The sequence below is a fragment of the Corvus brachyrhynchos genome, unplaced genomic scaffold, assembly GCF_000691975.1.
Source record: "Corvus brachyrhynchos isolate BGI_N302 unplaced genomic scaffold, ASM69197v1 scaffold83, whole genome shotgun sequence".
Lineage (NCBI taxonomy): Eukaryota > Metazoa > Chordata > Aves > Passeriformes > Corvidae > Corvus > Corvus brachyrhynchos.
The window spans coordinates 1,070,729-1,091,108 of NW_008238464.1; the positions used below are offsets into that span (position 1 = coordinate 1,070,729).

The following is a 20,380-nucleotide window of genomic DNA, read 5'->3' on the forward strand; positions in this document are numbered from 1 at the left end:
CCCTACACATGCCAGCTCATCTATTCCACCACACAGAAACCACTACACAGAAATTTACTGTTTGTATGTCAGCCACCGAGGACCCTCTGTTCATTTCAGGATCTAGTTCAAAGCACCACTGCTTTTCAAGCCTTATGTAGCACTCTTCACCCTGTTACTCCAAGCAGTTCACACAAATGTGCCCTTTTTCAGAATGACATCTTTTCTCCACAGCTTCCACCATTCCTTGCCCTCTATGTCTTCAAGTTCCAGCTTAAACGTCACCTCCTTTCCACTTATAATTTTAACTACATAACAAGATTGCTTAATTCTACATCTTTTTGCAGATGAATAAACTGCACAAAGAATGTGGGCAGAAGTGATAACAGGAAAATTAGTGCTGGATGAGGAGGTATTATCACATTGGTGAAATTAGGCTTTATGTAAAAGCATTTCTCTGCTATAAGTAAATCTGAGGCTGCCAGCATAAGGACCTTAATTCTTTAATGAGTTACACCTGTTTTGATCTTGAGCACCCACTCAATATGATGTAAAAAATTTCAAAATTGTCAGTTTCTCACACTTGTTTTCTAAATGTCTGCTCAAGAAGCAAAATAGGGGAGAACTGAGCGCTTATCTAAAATTTTAAATAGTTCACTTCTGACTTGTTTTGGTTAAGCCGATGAAAAGGAGCGAACATGAAGATATCCCATATTTGCAAAATGCTGATATTCAGTGGATACGCAGAAACTATCAGATGTCCTTAAAACAGCTTTTCCAGTCCATAAAACATGGTTATGAGTTTCAGTTTCCAGCTGCTGCATTTGTGGTGCAAAAGGAACATAATCAAAATATTGCTGTGCCTCCCTTTATTTTCTAGAAAGACCGCATTTGGAAGATTAAATCTCTGGTTCATTCTCTATTTATTTCCTTGTGTAGTTTATGCCACACATCCAAGAACCAGTTTCAGAGCCCATTAGTGAGTAATCGACACTTTTATTTTTATTGCCTTATTACTACACCCTGAAGGAGTCTCTGAAACAAGAGAAATCAGACTCAGACCAGAATGATGTCTTCAATGTGTTTTCTTTTCTGAAAGGACTTTAGATTCTGCATATGACTGAAACACTCCAATTGGCTGCCAGTGATGTCATGACTGTGCTTGTAATACCCAGTAAATGCAGAAAGCTAATTGTGTTCCTTTTTAATGTGTAAATTCTACTCCATAATAGCAATAAGACACAACAGACAATGCACTTCAAGGGGATTACTGTCCTTTTGAGCGATTAACGCTATTCAGCTTTCAGCTTTAGAAACAGTGGTGAGGAAGTAATTTCAGTCATATAGGAGCTCTAGACTCATCTATTGAAACAGGCTGACTGCCCCAGGGGAAGAGGGAGCCAGCTCCCCCCACACACACCCCCAAATGTGGCACAGCAAGAAAGCACTCATGGCAGACTGAAGGCATTATACTGCTCCACATTAGTATGAAAGGATAGTGTTTTGAAGCAGACTCTGCTGTTGGTTTCTGAACTCTGCATGGGTGAGGCTTGAGTGTCCCTTCACAACCCAAAAAAGCAGGTGATACCTCACTCCTTTATTTCCGCCCCCCCACAATGGTTCTTTCTCTTGTACTGTTATAATCATGGTCCTAGTGAAGGATAGGTACACAAGAAACTTGATTACAACCCAAATATAGGCCAGTTAGTTCAAGACTGGCTTTACATGAGCCTTACATGAGCCACAAATCCACCTTATGCCACATATGCCCTAACAGTGAGAAGAGGATAACACCGTTCTACCTTTGGGGCAACATTAATGCCCCCACCATAACGAGGGGGCGTGGGTGGGTGTGTGGGTGGGTGGCTGTGTGTGTTAAGCCATTAGACTAAAAACGTCTTATGATCCCTGATGTCTAAAAGAAGTATTTTTTTTACTCTCCTCCTCCCACCCCACCTGAAACCACAGTCCAGTCCCACTGAACACGTACCCAGAGGAAGTAGCAGTGTGACTAATGAGAAACACACTGAGCTTTCTGCCCAGCTCCACCCACCAGTGAAACTGTTTATTTTGGTTGTTTCCTCCTGGTATTTTTTCTATCAATTCTCCCACCAGCACTTTGCACTGCTTTCTTGACAGTCACTTTACTGTGCTTTTTGCCTGTCTTAGTGACAAATTCTTGGGAGAAGCAAGTAAATCTCATGTTGATTTAATCCCCTTATATTACCTAAGAACTTGGCCTATATTGATGTGGCTGTTGTATCATATGGTTTTCTGCACTACTCTTCTTTTCTACCATTTCTCTATACATTTCCACAAGGTCACTGGCATAAGCACACAAGTACTGTTCTTCATATTCCTAAATAAATTATCTTCTTCTCCCTTTTTTTCCTCTTCTCTTTCATTATCACATGCACATCCTCTACTCCATTTTCCTCTTTTCCTTGCCCTCTCCTTCCCACCCAGAGAATTTCCATTAGACCAGTCCTGTCCTCACCCCACCCACACCTACAGGTTTCTTTTGATTTTACACTCATCAAGTTCCTATACTGCATTTCCATTTTGACATATCGCTGATAGTATCAGAATAATCTTGGGGTTTATATTGTCTACCTAGTGGCATTCGCCCTTTCACTTTTCTGGAGCTCAGGGCAATTAAACTTTTTCCATCCTCTTCGTACTTTAGTGCAGGTCCAGCAGAATCTCTACAGTCATTCTTCTCAGCAAAAGCATGGAATCTGTAATACAAAATGAGTTTCCACCAGTACACAAACTACATAAATACTTCTCCAATTTTAAAGAGATGTTTTTCACACATACAACTTCAGAATTTTATCTAAAGCTTCAACTACAGTAAGATTACTAATATTATCAAACTTTTTTTTACATTTATGTACTTCCTGAAGTCTTCCCATGTAGAATATTCTTTCTTTTTGATATTACTTACTGCAAGGCACCTTACTCTTCCTGGAAATCTATTTTTAATTAATGCTTTTAACAGGGGGAGCAGGCATGTAATTTAAGATGTCTGAGATGACACTAACACCTTTTTATCAGATTATCCTCCCAGCTGAAAGACTAACAGGAGCATTTATTTCATTATCAACATACAAATCAGGATGCCAAGCAGACTTCATTTATCCTCATTGTCAAAACAGAGAAGCTCTCAGAGCAGGAAAAAGATGCATTTCTAAAACAGAACTACACTAGAAACAGGTTCAAGCCATGAAAAGCCCATGATCTTGGCTGTTCCTGTGGGAAAGCTGACTTAAACTTATAGACAGTTATTGGGCAAATATCCACCAGCAAGTTATTAACTGTCCCTGTAAGTCTGTGCACAAAAGCTAGACTCATGTAAAAAGACGACAGTGAGAATCGTATCAAACAAAACAATTCCTCTCAGCTCCCTGCCACAACCCTTTTTGCCTGTTTCTACCACACAAGAAGCATTCACTTTCCTTTAATAAAGAAGGTAAAAACACTACCAAAAGAAAATGAGGGATAGTGACTAGCAATGTACCTGGTACCATAGAGGTACCATGCTTCTAAATGACCACAATCATTTTAAACACACATCAGACCAGAGCAAACATAACACTTTCCCACAGTCTTGTTTTTGGCAGATGCTCCCATCTCCTAAAAGCTATTTCTAAACACAGATGGCTATAAAAGAGCTAAGCAGCTGCCATCTTACCAATTGCTCTGCTGTCATTTGGGAGATTTCTACTGTTGGAGGGCTTCCCACTCTTGCACAAACAACAGTGAAACAGAAAAAGCTAGCAGCCATTTCACAAGTCTGTATCTGTACAGTGACTTCTGTTAAGCAGACAAACACCTACTGACACCTACTGCCTTCTTGCTGTTGAGCATGAATTTGGTCTTGTGGGTTTGGTATTTGTTCATTTGTTTTCCTTATTTTGATAACAGAATCAAGATTTAAGTCCACTTCTACTGAAGGCTGATTCTCACCACATGGCTGATTCCCAGGACAAAGCAGTCAACAAGCCATGTGGAATATATTAATTTCCACCAACCATAAAAAAAAGATGCTAGAAAGCATGGTACAGAACTGCTTTTCCACACAACCAGGCCTGAAGAATAACACCCCATCAATTTTCTGTTATTCCATGAGCTGCTCATTTAGGACAGGCATTTCCTTTCCAGTACATGTCTCTATGGCACTTGATCCAGCAAAACTCTAGATCGTTTTCTGGTGCTTGTGGATACTACTAATGTACAAAGCAACACAATAAAAACTTACTTCAGTTCATGTTGTGACCATTTCCCTTGAACAGTTTTCCAGACTTCAAGAGAAAGGCAAATGACAGACAATTTTGGGCATAAAAAGGGAATGGCCTTTCTCCAAGCCAGTGAGAACATAAGCGAAAAAAAGCTGGTCTGTTTAAGTAGGGTCTGCATTCTACTCATATCTCCTATTTTCCCATCCCCGGATCACTTACTGAACTACTCTGTCTCATTTTCCTCATGGATTATATTCAGGTATGTCCCAATACCATTCCTATCAGCAAAGCACTTCATGAGTACTGAAATCTTTACTGTCCTTCTCTATCCTACCTGCCAGAGGCCAAGCGGCTCAGCTCCTTCAGAAAAAGAATAGTTTCATCATCCCTAGCATTGAAAGACACTGTGTTGACTGGACAGAAGCCATCTGAAACCTTCTCAAGGAGTAGCTGCTTCGTGTCCACTGGAACATCCCCCACAGCAAAGTAATAAACAGCTTCAACCTGTCATTAAACAGAAAAAAAAGGTAATTGGAAGACATTGTTTTACATAAATGTCTGATATTTATTCCAGCACCATCCTGTGCTCAGTATTGGTAGGAAAATTTGGTAAAACTGATACATTACTTGGGCTATGAGATTTTCAGAGCTTTGGTTCTTCCTCTCATTTATGCTAGTAATTCAAAGGAAGGCCACACAAAATTTCCTCAAGTGAGACAAGAACCTGTCCCACAGTCCCTGGGTCTGATTCTGTCCAAGGCAAGCCTCTTTCCACAGAAGTTAACTGAAGCCAAAGAGAGGTGTAAGGAAAGACAATTGCATCATTAGTCAGAAAAAGGTTCTGTGCCATATGCCACTTTTATCAAGAGACATGCTGTGTTGGTGCCTTGCCAGGGCTGAAAAGTAGGAACTTTTATACCAGACATAGTTTTACTGGCAGCATGTATTCTGAGGTTAGGAAAGATGGCAATCAAGGGAGGTGATTGTCCCATTCTGCACTAGTGCAACCTCACCTTGAATATTGTGTGCAGTTCTGGTCACCTCAATATAAGAAAGACACTAAACTATTGGAGAGTGTCCAAAAGAGAGCAACAAAGATGGGCCTTGAGGGGAAGCCGTATAAGGAGTGTCTGAGGTCACTTGGTCTGTTCAGTCTGGAGGAGACTGAGAGGAGACCTCATGGCAGTCTACAACTTCCTCATGAAGGGAAGAGGAGGGGTAGGCATTGATCTCTTCTCTGTGGTGAGCAGTGAGGGAATGGCCTGAAGCTGTGTTGAGGGAAGGTTTAGGTTGGATATTAGTAAAATTTTTTACACAGAGGGTGGTTGGGCACAGGAACAGGCTCCCCAGGGAAGTGGTGACAGCACCAAACCTGACAAAGTTCAAGAAGCGTTTGGACAACACTCTCAGCACATGGTGTGACTCTTGGGCATGGTCCTGTGCAGGGCCAGGAGTTGGGTTCAATGATCCTGTGGGTCCTTTCCAACTTAGCATATTCTGTGATTCTGTGATTATTTGAATGCTACTGCTAGTATTTACAGATAATTTGTATTTTTTATACTTCCCAAGGCAGAGGAGTTTGGCAGGTTTACTATAACTACACACACTTACATTCTGAAAATGTTATTGCAAGAAGAGAGAGAAGCTGAAGAAATGTCCTTTAGTTATTGCTTGAATAATGCATTTTGAGGGATTTTATGTTACCTGCACTTATCCATGTAACAATCCTCACGGTGAGTATGTTTCCAAAATTTTCACCATCATTAAAAACAAATGTAACAAACAGCTATCCCATGATGACTTTCAAGACAATATGTACAGTATATCAGCCCTATAGCATGGTACATACCAGCTGATAAATACCTGATAAATAGTTGTTTAACTGAAAAAATACACTTGAATACACTCACCTCTGTGCCCAGTATGGAGCAGATCATCCTGGAAACTATGCTAAGGCACATGGAAAATAAGAAGTCAACAAGGTTTCACTAAGGGCAAACATGCCTGACAAGTCTGGTAACCTTCTACAACGGGGTTACTGACCCCATCTACCTGGACTTGCATCAAGCATTTGACTCTGTTCTGCACAACACCCTTGACTCTAAATTGGAGAAATGTGGATTTGGTGGATGGACTACTCAGTGGATAAGAATTGACTGGATGTTGCAGTCCAAGACTTGGGGCGAACAGTTTGATGTCCAAGTGGAATGTCCATGGTGCTCCTGAGGGGTCAATATGGGGACTGGCACTTTCTAACATCTTTGTCAGTGACACGGGCAGTGGGACTGATGGCACCCTCAGCAAGTTTGCCAACACCACCAAGCTGTGTGGTGTCTGATGCACTGGAGGGAAGGGATGCCATCTAGAGGGACCTGGACAGGCTTGAGACAAGGAACCAAGTGAACTTCATGAACTACAAGGCCAAGTGCAAGGTCCTGCTCCTGGGTAAGGGCAATCCCAAGTTCAAGTACAGGCTGGGTGGAGAATGGATTGAGAGCAGCTCTGAGGAGAAGGACTTGGGGGTGTTGGTTGATGAGAAGTTCAACATGACCCAGCAATGTGTGCTTGCATCCCAGAAATCAACTGTATCTAAGGCTGCATCAAAATCAGCATGGCCAGCAGGTCAAGGGAGGTGAGTCTGCCTCTCTACTCTACACCCATGAGACTCTTCCTGGAGCACTGTGTTCAGCTCTGAGACCCCCAACATAAGAAGGCATGGACTTGCTGGAGCAAGTCCAGAGGAGAGCCACAAAGATGATCACAGGGATGGAGCATCTTTCCTATGAAGACAGACTGAGATGGTTGGGGCTGTTCAGCCAGAGAAAAGGCAGCTCTGGGGAGACCTTATAGCACCTTCCAGGATCTAAAGGGGCATGAAAGCTGGAGAGGGACTTTTCACAAGGACAAGGGAGAATGGCCTTAAACTGAAGGATGGTAGATTTAGATGCAAGGAAGAAATTCTTCACTATGAGGGTGTAAGGCACTGGGAACAATTGTCCAGAGAAGTTAGGAATGCCCCATCCCAAGAAGTGTTCAAGGTCAGGTTAAATGGGGCTTTGAGCTACCTGGTCTAGTGAAAGGTGTACATGCCTATGCAGGGGTGTTGGAACTAAATGGTCATTAAGGTTCCTTCCAACCGAAACCATTCTGTGACTCTATGATTCTATGAATATTATTAGGAATCCCAGGACATGCACCACAAAAGACAACTATTTGAGTCTGGGGTAGCACTGAGGAAACCTTTCTGCACTCACGTCATTTCATGCAGTAGTAAAGCAAATTCAGTATCACCTACAAGTGTGCTCATACATTTCCACTACTGCCTTTGATACTGATTTGTATTCTAGCTCCCTGAGTCATTTCTGCATTTCAAGCTTCCTTCTTCATCTACCTTTTGGCATCTTCCTCAACACTGGAAGACGTCTCTCCCAAGCAGCAACCCAATTTCGGGCTGGATAAGGCAAACTAACGAAGCAGCATCTTGCCACCTTGAACTTCTCTTGGATCTTGCAGAGGGTCGAGACACTCCATATGGGAGGCAGGGGCCATAGTTACAGACTCCACTTGCTTGGGAGCAAGCAGGACCAGATGTACTTGCATCACTGATAATTCTAGATAAATACCAAGGGTAAAGAAAAAAATGAATGTGTTTTATTAAAGTGCAAGATTAACAAAATACTTACTAGCTTTAGAAGAAGGTACACAGAAACAAAAAGAACGAACTCTTGCATCTGTGTTCTAGTTCAGTTTTACCAAGTTCCCTGTCTGCCTTCCTCCAGCTAAAAAGCTATCTGAGCCTGCACACAGATCTCCCAGATGAGACCCAGTCCTTGGACAACACCATGTTCCTACTGCTTTTGCTGAAGAGGCTCCTGGCCCAGAGGAATGCATGCATATTGCACAACCATTTTTCCCAGTGTTTCTTCGGATTCACATCTTCTTCCTCTCCCTTTTAAGACTGCCATTAATTCATAAACTTGATATTCAACAAGAACAGAAATTTTCACTCTTTCTCCAAGGGATTTACTGCCTGCCTCTGCAACTTTTAAAATGCTGACGTTTATTTGGCATAGCTGATACAGAACCAACCCCTCACAAGAAAATAAAAAAAAAATTGTGAACCCCAGATAATTCACTCTACTTAACTACAAACCCAGCAATGACATACCACAAAAGAAATGTTCCTTACAGGTTAGTGGGGAAAGATTAAAACCTTTCAAATGAATCCTTCACATTTTGAAAATTGTAATTTTTACATTTAAACAAAATTCATACAAGAACAGAAGGGAGAACAGCATGAATAGCTCCTCATAGTCTTGATCTTGGTTGGGAGGTGTTTTGGATGAGTTATCCACACTTCACGGAATGGCACCTGTACAGAACTGGAGGTTAGACAGTGTGGATGCATTTGTGGCAGGTAGAGCTCAAAGGATTGCAACATTACAGCAGACTGATCTTCAGTTTGGGATTGACAGGTCATAAGGAAAGAAAATCTAAGGAGTCACCACACATGGGAAGAAAAGACCGGCTAAAGGAATGACAAGAAGAGCCATGTCTAGGGCGAAAAAAAAAAAAAAAAAGAGCTACTGTTTTGGAGCAACTTCTGTGAATGAAGCCAGTTCTTAGGAATGAGTTATTTATGACTGCTCAGTAAGTAGACAACTTTTGCCTAGGACTGAATGGGGTATCCTCCATCTGCACTACAGTGAAGGTTGCACTTAAGTGAACTGTCAGTTATGAATAATAATGACTCTGTTTAGGAGCCATTGAAGTTTGGTTTATGTTGAGCACCTGCCACAACTGACTCCCCCCGATACTGGCCCACCAATATCTGAAAAAATAATAATAGATGTCTCACTGTCTGACAGATTTTAATTTCTGTTTATTCAAACAGACCCACCAGGTCCAACAAGACTTATTTTCATCCAGACAATGCTGAAATCTAAATAAAATTTTTTAATTACTCATCAGGAAATCAGCATTATACTGGAAATTGAAAATGCTAATAAAATTTATGGAGGGGACATTTTAAAAAGAATTCATGAAAAAAAAGCTCACTGGTCAACAATTTGCTCCTTACTCAGTTCCTTCTTAATATTAGTTACCAATCATCAAGGCTCATCTCGATGAGAATCCAGCAGCATAGGAAAGCAGAAGGTAACTCAAGCAAAAATACCTTCTCCTTCAAACAATGTCCCAGAAAGAGATTTACAAAGGAGTTAGGATTGGATCTGTGCACAGGGATGGATGTTAATGGCAGTGAAAACCAATGATTCTACTCCACAGACAGTAGGCCAAATTTTCCATTAAATTCAGGGGTTAGAGAAGTGAAAGAATATACCTTGTAAGGAAAAGTCATGAAATATCCCTTTAATAACACAAGTTTTAAGTGACTAGCTCAAATGTTGGCATATATGTTTCATTTCTTGTGACTCTGCTTTAATGAATAAAGTAACACGGTACTTTTGGAAATGAACAGCATTTAATTGCAGGAATACTGTGCATGCTTTGTCTCTATCATGGAAGAAAGTCTAGCTATCACCTGGCTGATGAAAAAGGATTTGCATAGCCCTATCATGAGTTAATATTTACATATATCTCTGTACTCACTATTTTGAATTTTAAATATAACTTTTCATGAGCATGTCGGATACATAGCAAAATAAAAATTGCTTCTCTGCCTTCAATAATGTTGGTACTAGAAATTTTCTCATAAACTTGAAGCCCTGAAAAACTTATATGGCAAAGAAAGTGGAAAGGAAGATGGTTTTTTTTTTCCCTTAACGACTGAATGTTATTTATTCTGGGTACTCTAGAAAAGAAAATAAACAAGTTTCTGCATTCAAAGTACAGTGCATTTACATAAAAAGACAATCATTAAGCATAGTATGCAGCTACACTTGAGGGGAAAAAAACTTTCCAAATGCTGTCATTAATATTTATCTTTGCAACATTGATCAGGGCAAATCATAGCAGCCAGCCTAGCACTGAATATTCTTGGATTTACTCGAGGCTTCTGAAAAGATGTATGAGCTTACCGCTTCATCACCCATGGCTTCCAGCAGAGCTTCAGCAGAGCTGGTATGGCTGACAGCTGTCATATGGTCCAGCTTCCAGAGCCACGTAACTGCAGACTTTACAGTATGTTCAGACACAGGAGTACATTTCTGTTGCCACTTCATAAGATCCTGAGCAGCCCTGAAAATGAGATTAACTATAAATCAGAAACAGTGAGAATCACGCTGGCAGAACAAGAGAGTGGAGCTCTACTATTATTACAATTCTTTTATATTCTTAAGTAAGAATTACAATATACCACAGATACTAAATCTATACTTGCAATAAAGGAAGCAGAGAAAAAATGAAACCATTAGAAAAATACCGTAATTTTATAAGAATTTTTTTGCGACAATTGTTTCCAAAGTAGGGTCAGGAGAAATAAAGTATTTTTTAAAAGAGTTCCTGATTCATAACTCTCCTTATCATAAAAACTCAAGCAGGTTTTTAAAATATGTGCATAAAAAAAAGCGTCTTGCACAAGTCTCGTTCCACAACTTGCTCCACGACCTTTGTGTCAGAGCAGTTTAACTGACACTTTTTTTTGTAATACAGCTGATCTTTGGCTACCCATCAAAAATAAAATTTGTGATGCTAAGCTTTTTGGTATTTTAATTGATAGAAGACCGTAGTCTTAATGGAAGAACAGAAGTACAAAGCCAATGAGCACTTGTGCCTGTGCACTTGTACATAAAAAGGCAGAAAGGAACTAAAAAACCAACTGGTTCCAGTATCTGTGACATTCCATCAAGAACTATTTTGAAGGGTTTCCTGCAAATCTAAAAGACAAATATGTTTCCCAAGATTCTTTTAAAGTAATAATTTATATGCTATATTGTCTTTAGTCTCTGTCCTGCAAAAACAAATTGATGACCATAATTACTGTTTCAATTTTGACCTGGCTTTGCATTTCACTTTTTAAAAGTTCTCTGATATCAAAAACTATGGAAGTTATCTGCTTTGGAAAACATCTTCTTTGGAAAATATCTACTTTTGCAACAGGCTGCCCCAAGAAGCTGTGGATTCCCCACCCCTGGAAGTGTTCAAGGCCAGGTTGGATGAGGCTTTGAACAACCTAATCTAATGGAAGGTGTCCCTGCCCATGGCAGGGGGCTTGGAACTAGGTGGTCTATGATGTCCCTTGCAACCTAAACCATTCTGTGATTGTATTACTCTCCTTTTCAAATCTCAGTTGTGTCACAATCTAGAGAATTAAGATAGGGTACCAGAATCAAATCTGTAGGACAATGCTTGGGTAAAATAACATTAAGAATCACCATGCAATTGTAAGTTAACATTGCAGAACCAATTTTAAAATTATATGACCTAATTTGTGCATAATTTTTTTCCACTCATCTATCCCAACCCAAGCTTACACATTCAAACTCTCATGCATATATGAGACTTTATGCAGATAGGTAAGAGTTGAATAGCTGCTTCTATTCTTCTAACTAAATGCAAATTCATTTACTCCTCTTAGGCAACAAGCGCTTGGAAATCTTCTTTTGTTATGGAAATCTATTATTCTTTCCTACTGCTGCAACTGATTTCTGTGACCATGGAAATCTACAGATATACAAATGGCTGTGCCTGTGCCTATGGCACTTCGGGGAGTGCACATGTAGCTGCAAGGCAGAAACCTATAATGTCTAAAGACACAAGAATGCAATAGGTGGTCAGATAGAACCTCACTGTTTCACTAATACTGCAACATCTGAAGGGTATTACTGCTGTTGCAAATCCTTCTGATTTTGTAGAAGGCATGTGTCAGTATTTGGGTTCTGGTACCCTTTATCTGTTCTTCGGGCTAACAGTGGTCTTCTGTTAAATGGAAGTAGCAAGTTCAGGATAACTGTGGGTGAAAATTGGTGGGAAATCTACAGATATTAGTATGACATGAATCACGACAATTTCCAGTACAGAAAGCACCTTATCCAAACACATATAACATGCAACTCTTTTTTATTCTCCAGCAATGGGCCGACATGGACTTCTTTGTCCAGACTGGAGAGACCTGATTGTGGCCTTTCAATACTTGAAGGGACTTAGAAGAAAAATGGGGAGAGTCTTTTTAGTAGGGCCTGTAGCAATAGAACAAGGAGTGATGGTTTTGAAGTAAAAGAACCTATATTCAGACTAGACAAAAGGACGAACTTTTTTATAATGAGGGTGCTGAAACACAGGAGCAGGTTGCCCAGAGAGGTGGGAGATGCCTCATCCTTAGAAACATTCGAAGTCAGGCTGGATGCTGCTTTGAGCAACTTGGTGTAGTGGAAGGTGTCCCTGCCCATTTGCAGGGGTGTTGGACCAGATCACCTTTAAAAGTGCCTTCCAACCCAAACCATTCATTCTATGATTCTGACTCTTTCTGCTTACCGAATGAGGTTGAATCTGGCAATTTGGATCACCTGTTCCACAAGTACCATAGAAAGTGCATCCCGACAAAGATCAAATTCAGTTGGAGCTGCAATGCCAAAATCCAACACAATGACAATGCACTGTTCTTGAATCACTCCAAATATCTGCCGGCTCTCACTGGTTAACCATTCCATTCGCTGCTTATATAGCTCAATAGCTCCCATTAGACAATCCACAAAATGAAGAATCAGTTCTTTTTTGGCTGTCAGCTTTATTCAAATAAGGGAGAGAAGGAAATTGAATATCAAAACAAATAATACAAATGCAGCCCCAAGCTTAGCACAGCTGCAATAGCTAGTTTGTAAGTGTCAGACATGCCAGCCAAGGTAGCAGTGAAAACAACCCATTTTCCTTCCACTGTTTCAAGAGCAAATACTTGACAAATGCATCTAAGCTATAAAGAAAAGGCACTGCATTTTGTCCTAATTGCTTTTCATAATCTTTTTATGTGAGCATGGGACGGTGCCAATGGGTTGTCTGACTAGTCTGTCTCAAAACTGCAGCAATTAGAATGAGCTGAACACAGGCTAGGATGTAGAAAGGGCTGCAGAGCAGATGGGTGAACAAACAAGGACACAGAAACTTTGTACCTTCTTAGACTAGACTTTGACTGGCTTTTAAAAAAATTTTACAGCAATACAAGGCAGCATACGGTTTGGTTCTAGGGCACTTCAATCTCCACCTTGTCTTTAGCATTTGGAAGGAAAACATAAAATGTTTCTTGTTTGAACACTAACAATGCCCAGCATTACAGATTAACTATTTGTGGATAGGTACTTAGGCAAATCTAGTTCAGATAACTGCAATCAACAACTAAAACTTCCCATACCTTTTCAGTAAAGAAAAATCTAGAATCAGTATTAAAATTAAAACCAGCACATCCTCCCAATGAGTAAGTGTATACAGATTCACCATGACCTGTGAGTCTAAAACTGCACCACAGATTCCCCCAATAGCTCTGGGCCATGTGAGCTGATTTACTGGTTGCCTTTTACCTCTAACTTCCTTTCCAGGACTAAGTACAAAACCTTGGAAACACAAATGTTTTTAAACAAGAACATTTCTTAGGGAGAAGATATTTTGTGTGTCAGTCTGCACACATCTCCCTCTCATTTTTATTTTTCTGTGTTCTTTAATATCAGCTTCGGCCCTGTAATGTGCCTCCCAGATACAAAGTCTCAGGCAGTCTGCCAAAGGAATGTCGGCCTGGGAAGGAGCACTTAGAAATCCAGTTTCCTCCTATGACAGTCAGATTCATACAAAGTTTACTGCACTACATCGACCAAACTCCATCTTAAAATAAAGCACTTTTCTTCGAATATCCTCTCACTCATAGAAAGCAAGTGCAGATTTCCATTTCTCTGAGGGCCAGGAAACTTCTGACTGTCCAGTCTAATTTTATTCATGGCCGTTCATACCCATTTATTTTTGGACTAGCATGCCCTTTAGCAGAGAAAACTACAGCTTTGCCCTATCCCTGTAATTTGCCTTTCTGTAGCATTCAAGGGCAATAATACTACCCCTCTTCTGTTTTCTTTCGGGCTTATATTTCAGCATCAACCAAGCCCTCTTATAAGATCATCACTCCACTGCAGTTCATCCTACCAGCTCTTCTCAGTACCTGCTCTGGTTTGAATGGCTTATTCTAAGCCTGTGGTAACTGTACACAATTTTGTACTTAATATCCTAAAGGAGATCTGACCAGATTTTGTATAGTAGCAAAAATGTCTTTCCTGCTGCTCACACCATGTCCAAAGATTAGAAGATGTGTAGGTATTTCATACTGAATTAATGGGCATAAAATGAGGGGGAAAGGCTCCCTGAAATCGTTCTTTACCCATTTTTAAGCTTTGTGCCTCAAAAGTTACTCTAGTCATCAGAAAAAATGACAAGCCATTTGCTTTTGTAAAATCCTTTATAAATTAACTCTCTCCCTTCCACACTCACATGCACATCTCTTCAATCAGAATCCATGCTCTTAACAATGGGGCTGCCAGCAGCTGTTGCTAAGACATTCCTTAGAACATGAGCATGGGCAGAGATCCAGCTAGCTGTCTCTATAGAATAGGCTGAGCCTTTTGTGACCTGCTGGCACTAAGCAAAGCACTGCTTTGCATTGGCAATGACAGCACATTTTGTCTTCCTCTTTCCATGTCCCCATTTGTTTTATTGATTACAATTTTATTTTTTTTAACTCATTCTGAGCATCTTCTCTTTAAGGATTCTGTATTTCAAGACAGGGTAGATGTTGCTTAGAAACTGCAATCTTGTCTGGAAAAGATTTACTGCAATGCTGCACCAAGGCAAGAGACTAAGACTTAGAAAGGAAAAAAGATGTCTAGCTTTTCTACCACTGATAGTTATCACTAACAGTTTGACAAAACAGAAAAAAAAAAATCAAAAGATAAAGTACTCACAAAGAATGTAAGTATTTTATGCCATAGGAAGGCATTTTAGTCATATCATTCTGCAACAGTGATAATAACTTCTAAGCACGTAGGGAAGTTACCACAAGTCAGCCACACTTACATTATACACGCTGCCATCTTGTGCTCTCTTGTATTGAGGAAACAGACCATCTGCATACCGAGAAGCCACTGGTTTCCCCAAAGTGGTCACATAATCTACAGTAAAATTTACAAAAGATCAAGTTGCTAATCTTTGAGACTACTTCAAACAGGTATTTTTCAGGCTGATGTGTATGTCATCCATGTGTGAGGCACATGCATCAGTATTGACTCTTGACATTAAGAAACTTGAAAGAAATTCTAATTCTGTTTTGATTTTACAGTTATCTTCTGGTTATATCTATGATGGGTACTTGAGGCTCTCAGCCTCTGGCTGCATCTCCTGTTGTGCCTGGCTGCATTCCCTGGCTGGACCCTAGACATGATTAATTACCTTGCCCTGCTGCAGGACTGTATCCTGTTCAGAGAGGGCACAGCCTGGGCTGCAGTCCCTTTTGGCTCCTGGCTCACTTTCCACCCATAGAGCAGCCCTGCTTTTGCTGCTTCCTGCCAGTTTAGTCAGAAGTGAGGAAAAAAACCACATCTAATTACTTATAGGCCAAAAACTACATGGGACTTTAATTATTGTGAGGTTTAGGCAACCTCACAACAGGACTTGCAAATATTTGTCTATCAAACATAATATAAAATCTGGTACAGATAATGCTGTTCTCTTACACAACTCAGTGGGTGCAGAAGTGAGTGCATCTAAGGAAAAGGTTGCACTCTGCACTTTCAGTAGCTAGAAATCTTCTCCAGGATCTCCACTGATAGGGAAACATTAGGGGTGGGAATAGTGAACGTCATAAAGCAGCTATCTGTGCACCATGCTGCCCTGCCAAGCTAGTACATTTTGCTCCTAATACTGTAACAACTTTAACCCTGCTTAACAGCTTCTTCTTAATCTGCAACACACAAGATATCAGGAACTGCACTGGTGATCTTTGAATGCCCCATGGACACAAGCCAGCCAAAATCTTAAATTATGCAACCTAGAACTATTGTGATACATTACAATTCCTACTTCTCAGGCAGCAAGCTGTTCAAAGAAAAGAATATATTACCATGCTCGGCAAAGCACCATTATGGCAGTGGTTAATAATTATTAGCAAACTCTTCCCCTCCAGCTGTCAGATAACTGCAAAGGAACATTTTTCTATAGTCTGACTTTGCATGAAAAGCAGACTGAATTCTAATTAAATTTAACTTTTTCCTTAAAGCTGGATACCTGGAAATAATATACTACTCCCAAGCACATTTACTAACCCTGATGATCAATATTAAATCACAGATTATGGCATGGCATACGTTATATTTGCCATCTGAAAGGAGACAGAGATCTTATCGCGTGTTATTTGCAAGAAAAAGATTAACAGTCTCAGCAGCACCAGCTATTTCCCAGCTACAGCTAAATTGGTGAGGATGTGAACTGCAGCCTAGGGTAAAGAAACAGTACAACTGAGTTAAGGAAAGCCATTCTCAGACCCTAAATCCTTCTCATATCAAAAGGAGATGGAGTGTCTCAGTTCTCTGAACTGGCAATGTCAGCAACTGTGGATACGGCTTTCATTTCTGCCATTACCGTAATAGACAATATGAAAATCTCCACTGTGTACATTGGGTGCAGAATGAGTGCGACCCTCTAGACTATTCAAAGTTGGGGGATTTATTATCCTATTATTGATTTGTCTTATACCTTTCCTGTGCTGGAATCCAATCTGTGACAAAATCTGGGACAGGGACAATTTGTTTCTTTTGAGACCATAACATTGAAGCCATTTAGAAGATGAAACAAGGGATTGTACATCTGTTCTCCATTGACTGACCGCCAGTCTCTTTTCCTTCTCTTCTGATTTCTTCTTGTCGACCTCGTGGGAATCTTCAGGAACTTGTCTGTGCTTTGAATGAAAGGCATCTGCTGTAAAGAGAAACGAGGGAAACAAAACCTTTATATTTTAACCAAACAATTTCAAAACTGAACAAGATGAATTTCTCCTTTCTTTACCTTTATTGCCTCCTTTCTTTACCTGTATTCCACGGTTCTGTATACACATAAAGCTCACCTCTTGTTTTCTTTCTTTCATACTGAATAATATTCTTAATCTGGAAAGCTGCTCTCAGTCCTACACATCCACTTGCTGTTGTATCTTTTTATTCATCCATATACATTCACCTTCAATTTATTAAAGGAAACATCTCTTGTATGCTGAAATTCAAGCCCTGAAATCTAAGTCCAGTTTGCCAAACGGCACTTCTCCCAGCTCCTAAGACATCTCTCCTAAGTCTTGGAAATCAGAACACATAATAGGCATTCAAAAATTGTCAGACCATCACTATGTACACATTAGAAGTATTATGCAATAAACAAGTAGTTCCAAAAAATGGCATGTTGAACTCCTACCATAAGCAATAGCATTGTCCCCAGAAGATCCTGACTTTATTGCAAGGCTGGTGAAATTCCCTCTGATCACATCACTTGCCTCAAGTGTAAATGATGATTCTGTCAGTTTCCGCTCTGGGCTGTGATGGACCACGTGCATGCATAAGAAACCATGGACATGAAGGTCTAGGTTCATTTGAAGTTCTACAGGACGTGGAACACACTTCAGCAAGGAAGTATGGTTTGCTAGGCTAGCTCTACTTGTATTTGGCAGCAGTGGCAGCTCAGAGCCCAGAGTGCTGAGGCAGAAATGGAAGCAATAATAACAATAATGCCTCTGTTCCTCAGCACAGAGGTTCTAGGAGGACTTTGGTATTTCCTGTTCATTCCCAAAATACTCTGCATGAGCTAAGCTGGCTCTAGTTGATTAAATACCCTTGCTGTATCTAAGTTTACTTGCTGTAGACTTTGGAAATTTCTGTTCATTTTCCCCAGTACCAACATCATCCAGTGTATCCCAGTCCTCCATTGCCCATATACCATAAACTGCCCGTAAATGCATAGCATGTATCAAACTGGCCCAAAATACAAAGAAAGGTACTTCCATCTTTAATGCCTTCAAAATAACCTTCAGTCTAGTATGGAAAGTGATCAGAACTCCCTGCTAAATTCAAGTATTATAACAACTGACCTGGTTTGAAAAGTTCGTTAGATAGACAGTTCCTCAGTTAACACTACATAAAGGAAATTAGAGTCTTATCTTCAGAAACCATCTTACAGTGACAGGGCTTCTATACAGTGTAGACTGGCACGAGTTCTTTCACAGTCATCAGTCCTACAAGCAGGACGCTGGGCTGGCATGCCTATAGAGGTTGGCATGCCTATAGAGGCTGGCATTTTACCAGCCCTCCTTTGCTCTGTGCAGAAGCAGCAGTGACAAATGTTAACTCTAGAGAGAGGCAGGTGAAGGTTTGCAGCTGCTCGAGCTTTGAATATAGTCAGGCACTGTTTATAGTCACTTGAACAGTCATTCCCAGTTTCCTTCTCCAAAAATACATAAAGGCCAGCACAGCACCCCATACACAGCCCAGGTGAGAGTGGCACAGCTTCAGAATGGCTTGTACACAGCCAGCATTGCACACCACAGTACTCCAAAGAAAACTGGAAGTTATCTAGGAAAACATGGAATCTATGCAAAAATAGTGATGAAATACTCACAGTCACTCCAAGCAAGTCTCTTAGATGGATTAGCAGTCATGACAGATCTCTTGACCAGCAGCTCCTCTTTGCTTTATTCTGAAACCCTGAGGAATCATTATGTTATAAAAAAATTAAAACATTGCCATGCACAGGTCAATATGAACTGGAGACCAGCTCCACATGCCCAGTCAATAATAAGCTGCAGAAGGATGAGATCAGGATTTTCCTCAAGCAAAAAAATATTACAAACTAAAATGGATAGCTACTTCCCATCTCAAGAAAGGCCGAAGTCATATTTGACAGGGATACACAAGCTCAAAAGTGGGAAATCAGGAAATTGGTAATATTGTTTCCCTTCCTTCACCCTTAATTATCATAAAAAAGAGCCAATATGCTAGAAAAATGAGTGTGGTGCTTTGGCCTGCTGTCAGCCAGTTGTATCATATTCTTTTATTTTGCAGTATACCTTACCTTTGCTATAATTCTATTTATGAGGAAACCTAGGAGTATCTGAGATGAAATTTTGTGAAGAGATTTATAACTTTGCCTAAGACTACAAGATGATTCACAAAGAAAAGGAATTACGTGTGTGAATGTGGTATAAGGCCCAACTGTGAATAAGACAGCAGATGAACAGAAGACAAAACACCAGAGAAAGCAAGGTAGCATACACTGGCTGAGTGTATTGCTTTCAGACATCATTCTTTGCCATTGACTTGGTTTTTTCTTTTAATAAATAAGATGAATGAATGAGGGATATTTATGAATCATTAGCAGGCCAGCTGTTAGCCATTGCCATCAAGCAGTTTTTCCCACAGGAAAAGCAAAAACAGGATAAAATATTTAACCCAAAGACTTAGCTTTCTCCCTCTTTCTTCAATGCAGAATAGAACATGCTATTTATTCCTCTTACACAGGTTTAAATACCCATGTGGAAACATATAAACCATTCCAGTCTTTGCCCTGCTCACAAAGAAAGACATGAACAGTGTGAAGGGCAGGGAGGACTTGAAAAAAGCAGGACTTTGTTCTGCACCCTAACACCCCAGGTGTTGTGCAGCACAACCCCTGACTAGCCTTGGCATCAGGGCATTAAAAGGAAGCCCTTGCCACAGGGGAGCCATGGCAGACAACGCCTATAGTGAAAGGCCACAGCAAGCCACAAGGCTTGTGCCATTTTTCTCTCCAAATGAAGAAAAAGTACCACGGTAATAGCTGAGACACAATTCAAGCAGCAGCCTGCATCAGAGAATGAATCCCAGGTGCTACCTCATTTTCCAGATGCCCAGGGGCATGGCAACAGGTTTTTCCTTGCCTTAGCCTCCAGCACCACCCCCAGTTCCTTGAACAACACCTGGATATGAAATGCTAGCTCTGTATGAAAAGGAGCATTTGAAAGCAGATGAAGCAACTTCCAATGGAAACAGTGAGTTTTACCTCAAGTCTTGGAAACAGCGAGCTCAAAAACAATGATAGCTGGGATAATCTTCAGCCCAAGATCTGAATCCAAACAGGTTATTTTCAAAACATGAACCAGAGTTCTTCTGGGCACCTCTACCCTTTCCGCTCTGGCCAGTGTAAACAAAATGCTAAAGCCG

The 20,380-nt window shown here is 40.5% G+C and overlaps 1 protein-coding gene across 2 annotated transcripts in view; it reads right to left on the bottom strand.

Moving 5' to 3' along the window:
• VWA3B (von Willebrand factor A domain containing 3B) overlaps positions 1-20,069 on the bottom strand; it is a 62,048-nt gene extending 41,979 nt beyond the window's left edge. For both annotated transcript variants that reach the window (XM_017737164.1, XM_008635798.2), the window contains exons 1-7: positions 18,801-20,069; positions 16,899-17,120; positions 15,225-15,319; positions 12,654-12,904; positions 10,259-10,418; positions 4,555-4,724; positions 2,593-2,717 (exon numbers count right to left, since the gene is read on the bottom strand). In XM_017737164.1, the coding sequence (XP_017592653.1) occupies positions 2,593-2,717; positions 4,555-4,724; positions 10,259-10,418; positions 12,654-12,904; positions 15,225-15,319; positions 16,899-17,120; positions 18,801-18,840 (1,063 nt within the window). In that variant the 5' untranslated portion in view covers positions 18,841-20,069. The remainder of the gene's footprint in view (positions 1-2,592; positions 2,718-4,554; positions 4,725-10,258; positions 10,419-12,653; positions 12,905-15,224; positions 15,320-16,898; positions 17,121-18,800) is intronic.
• Positions 20,070-20,380: the final 311 nt, after the last annotated feature.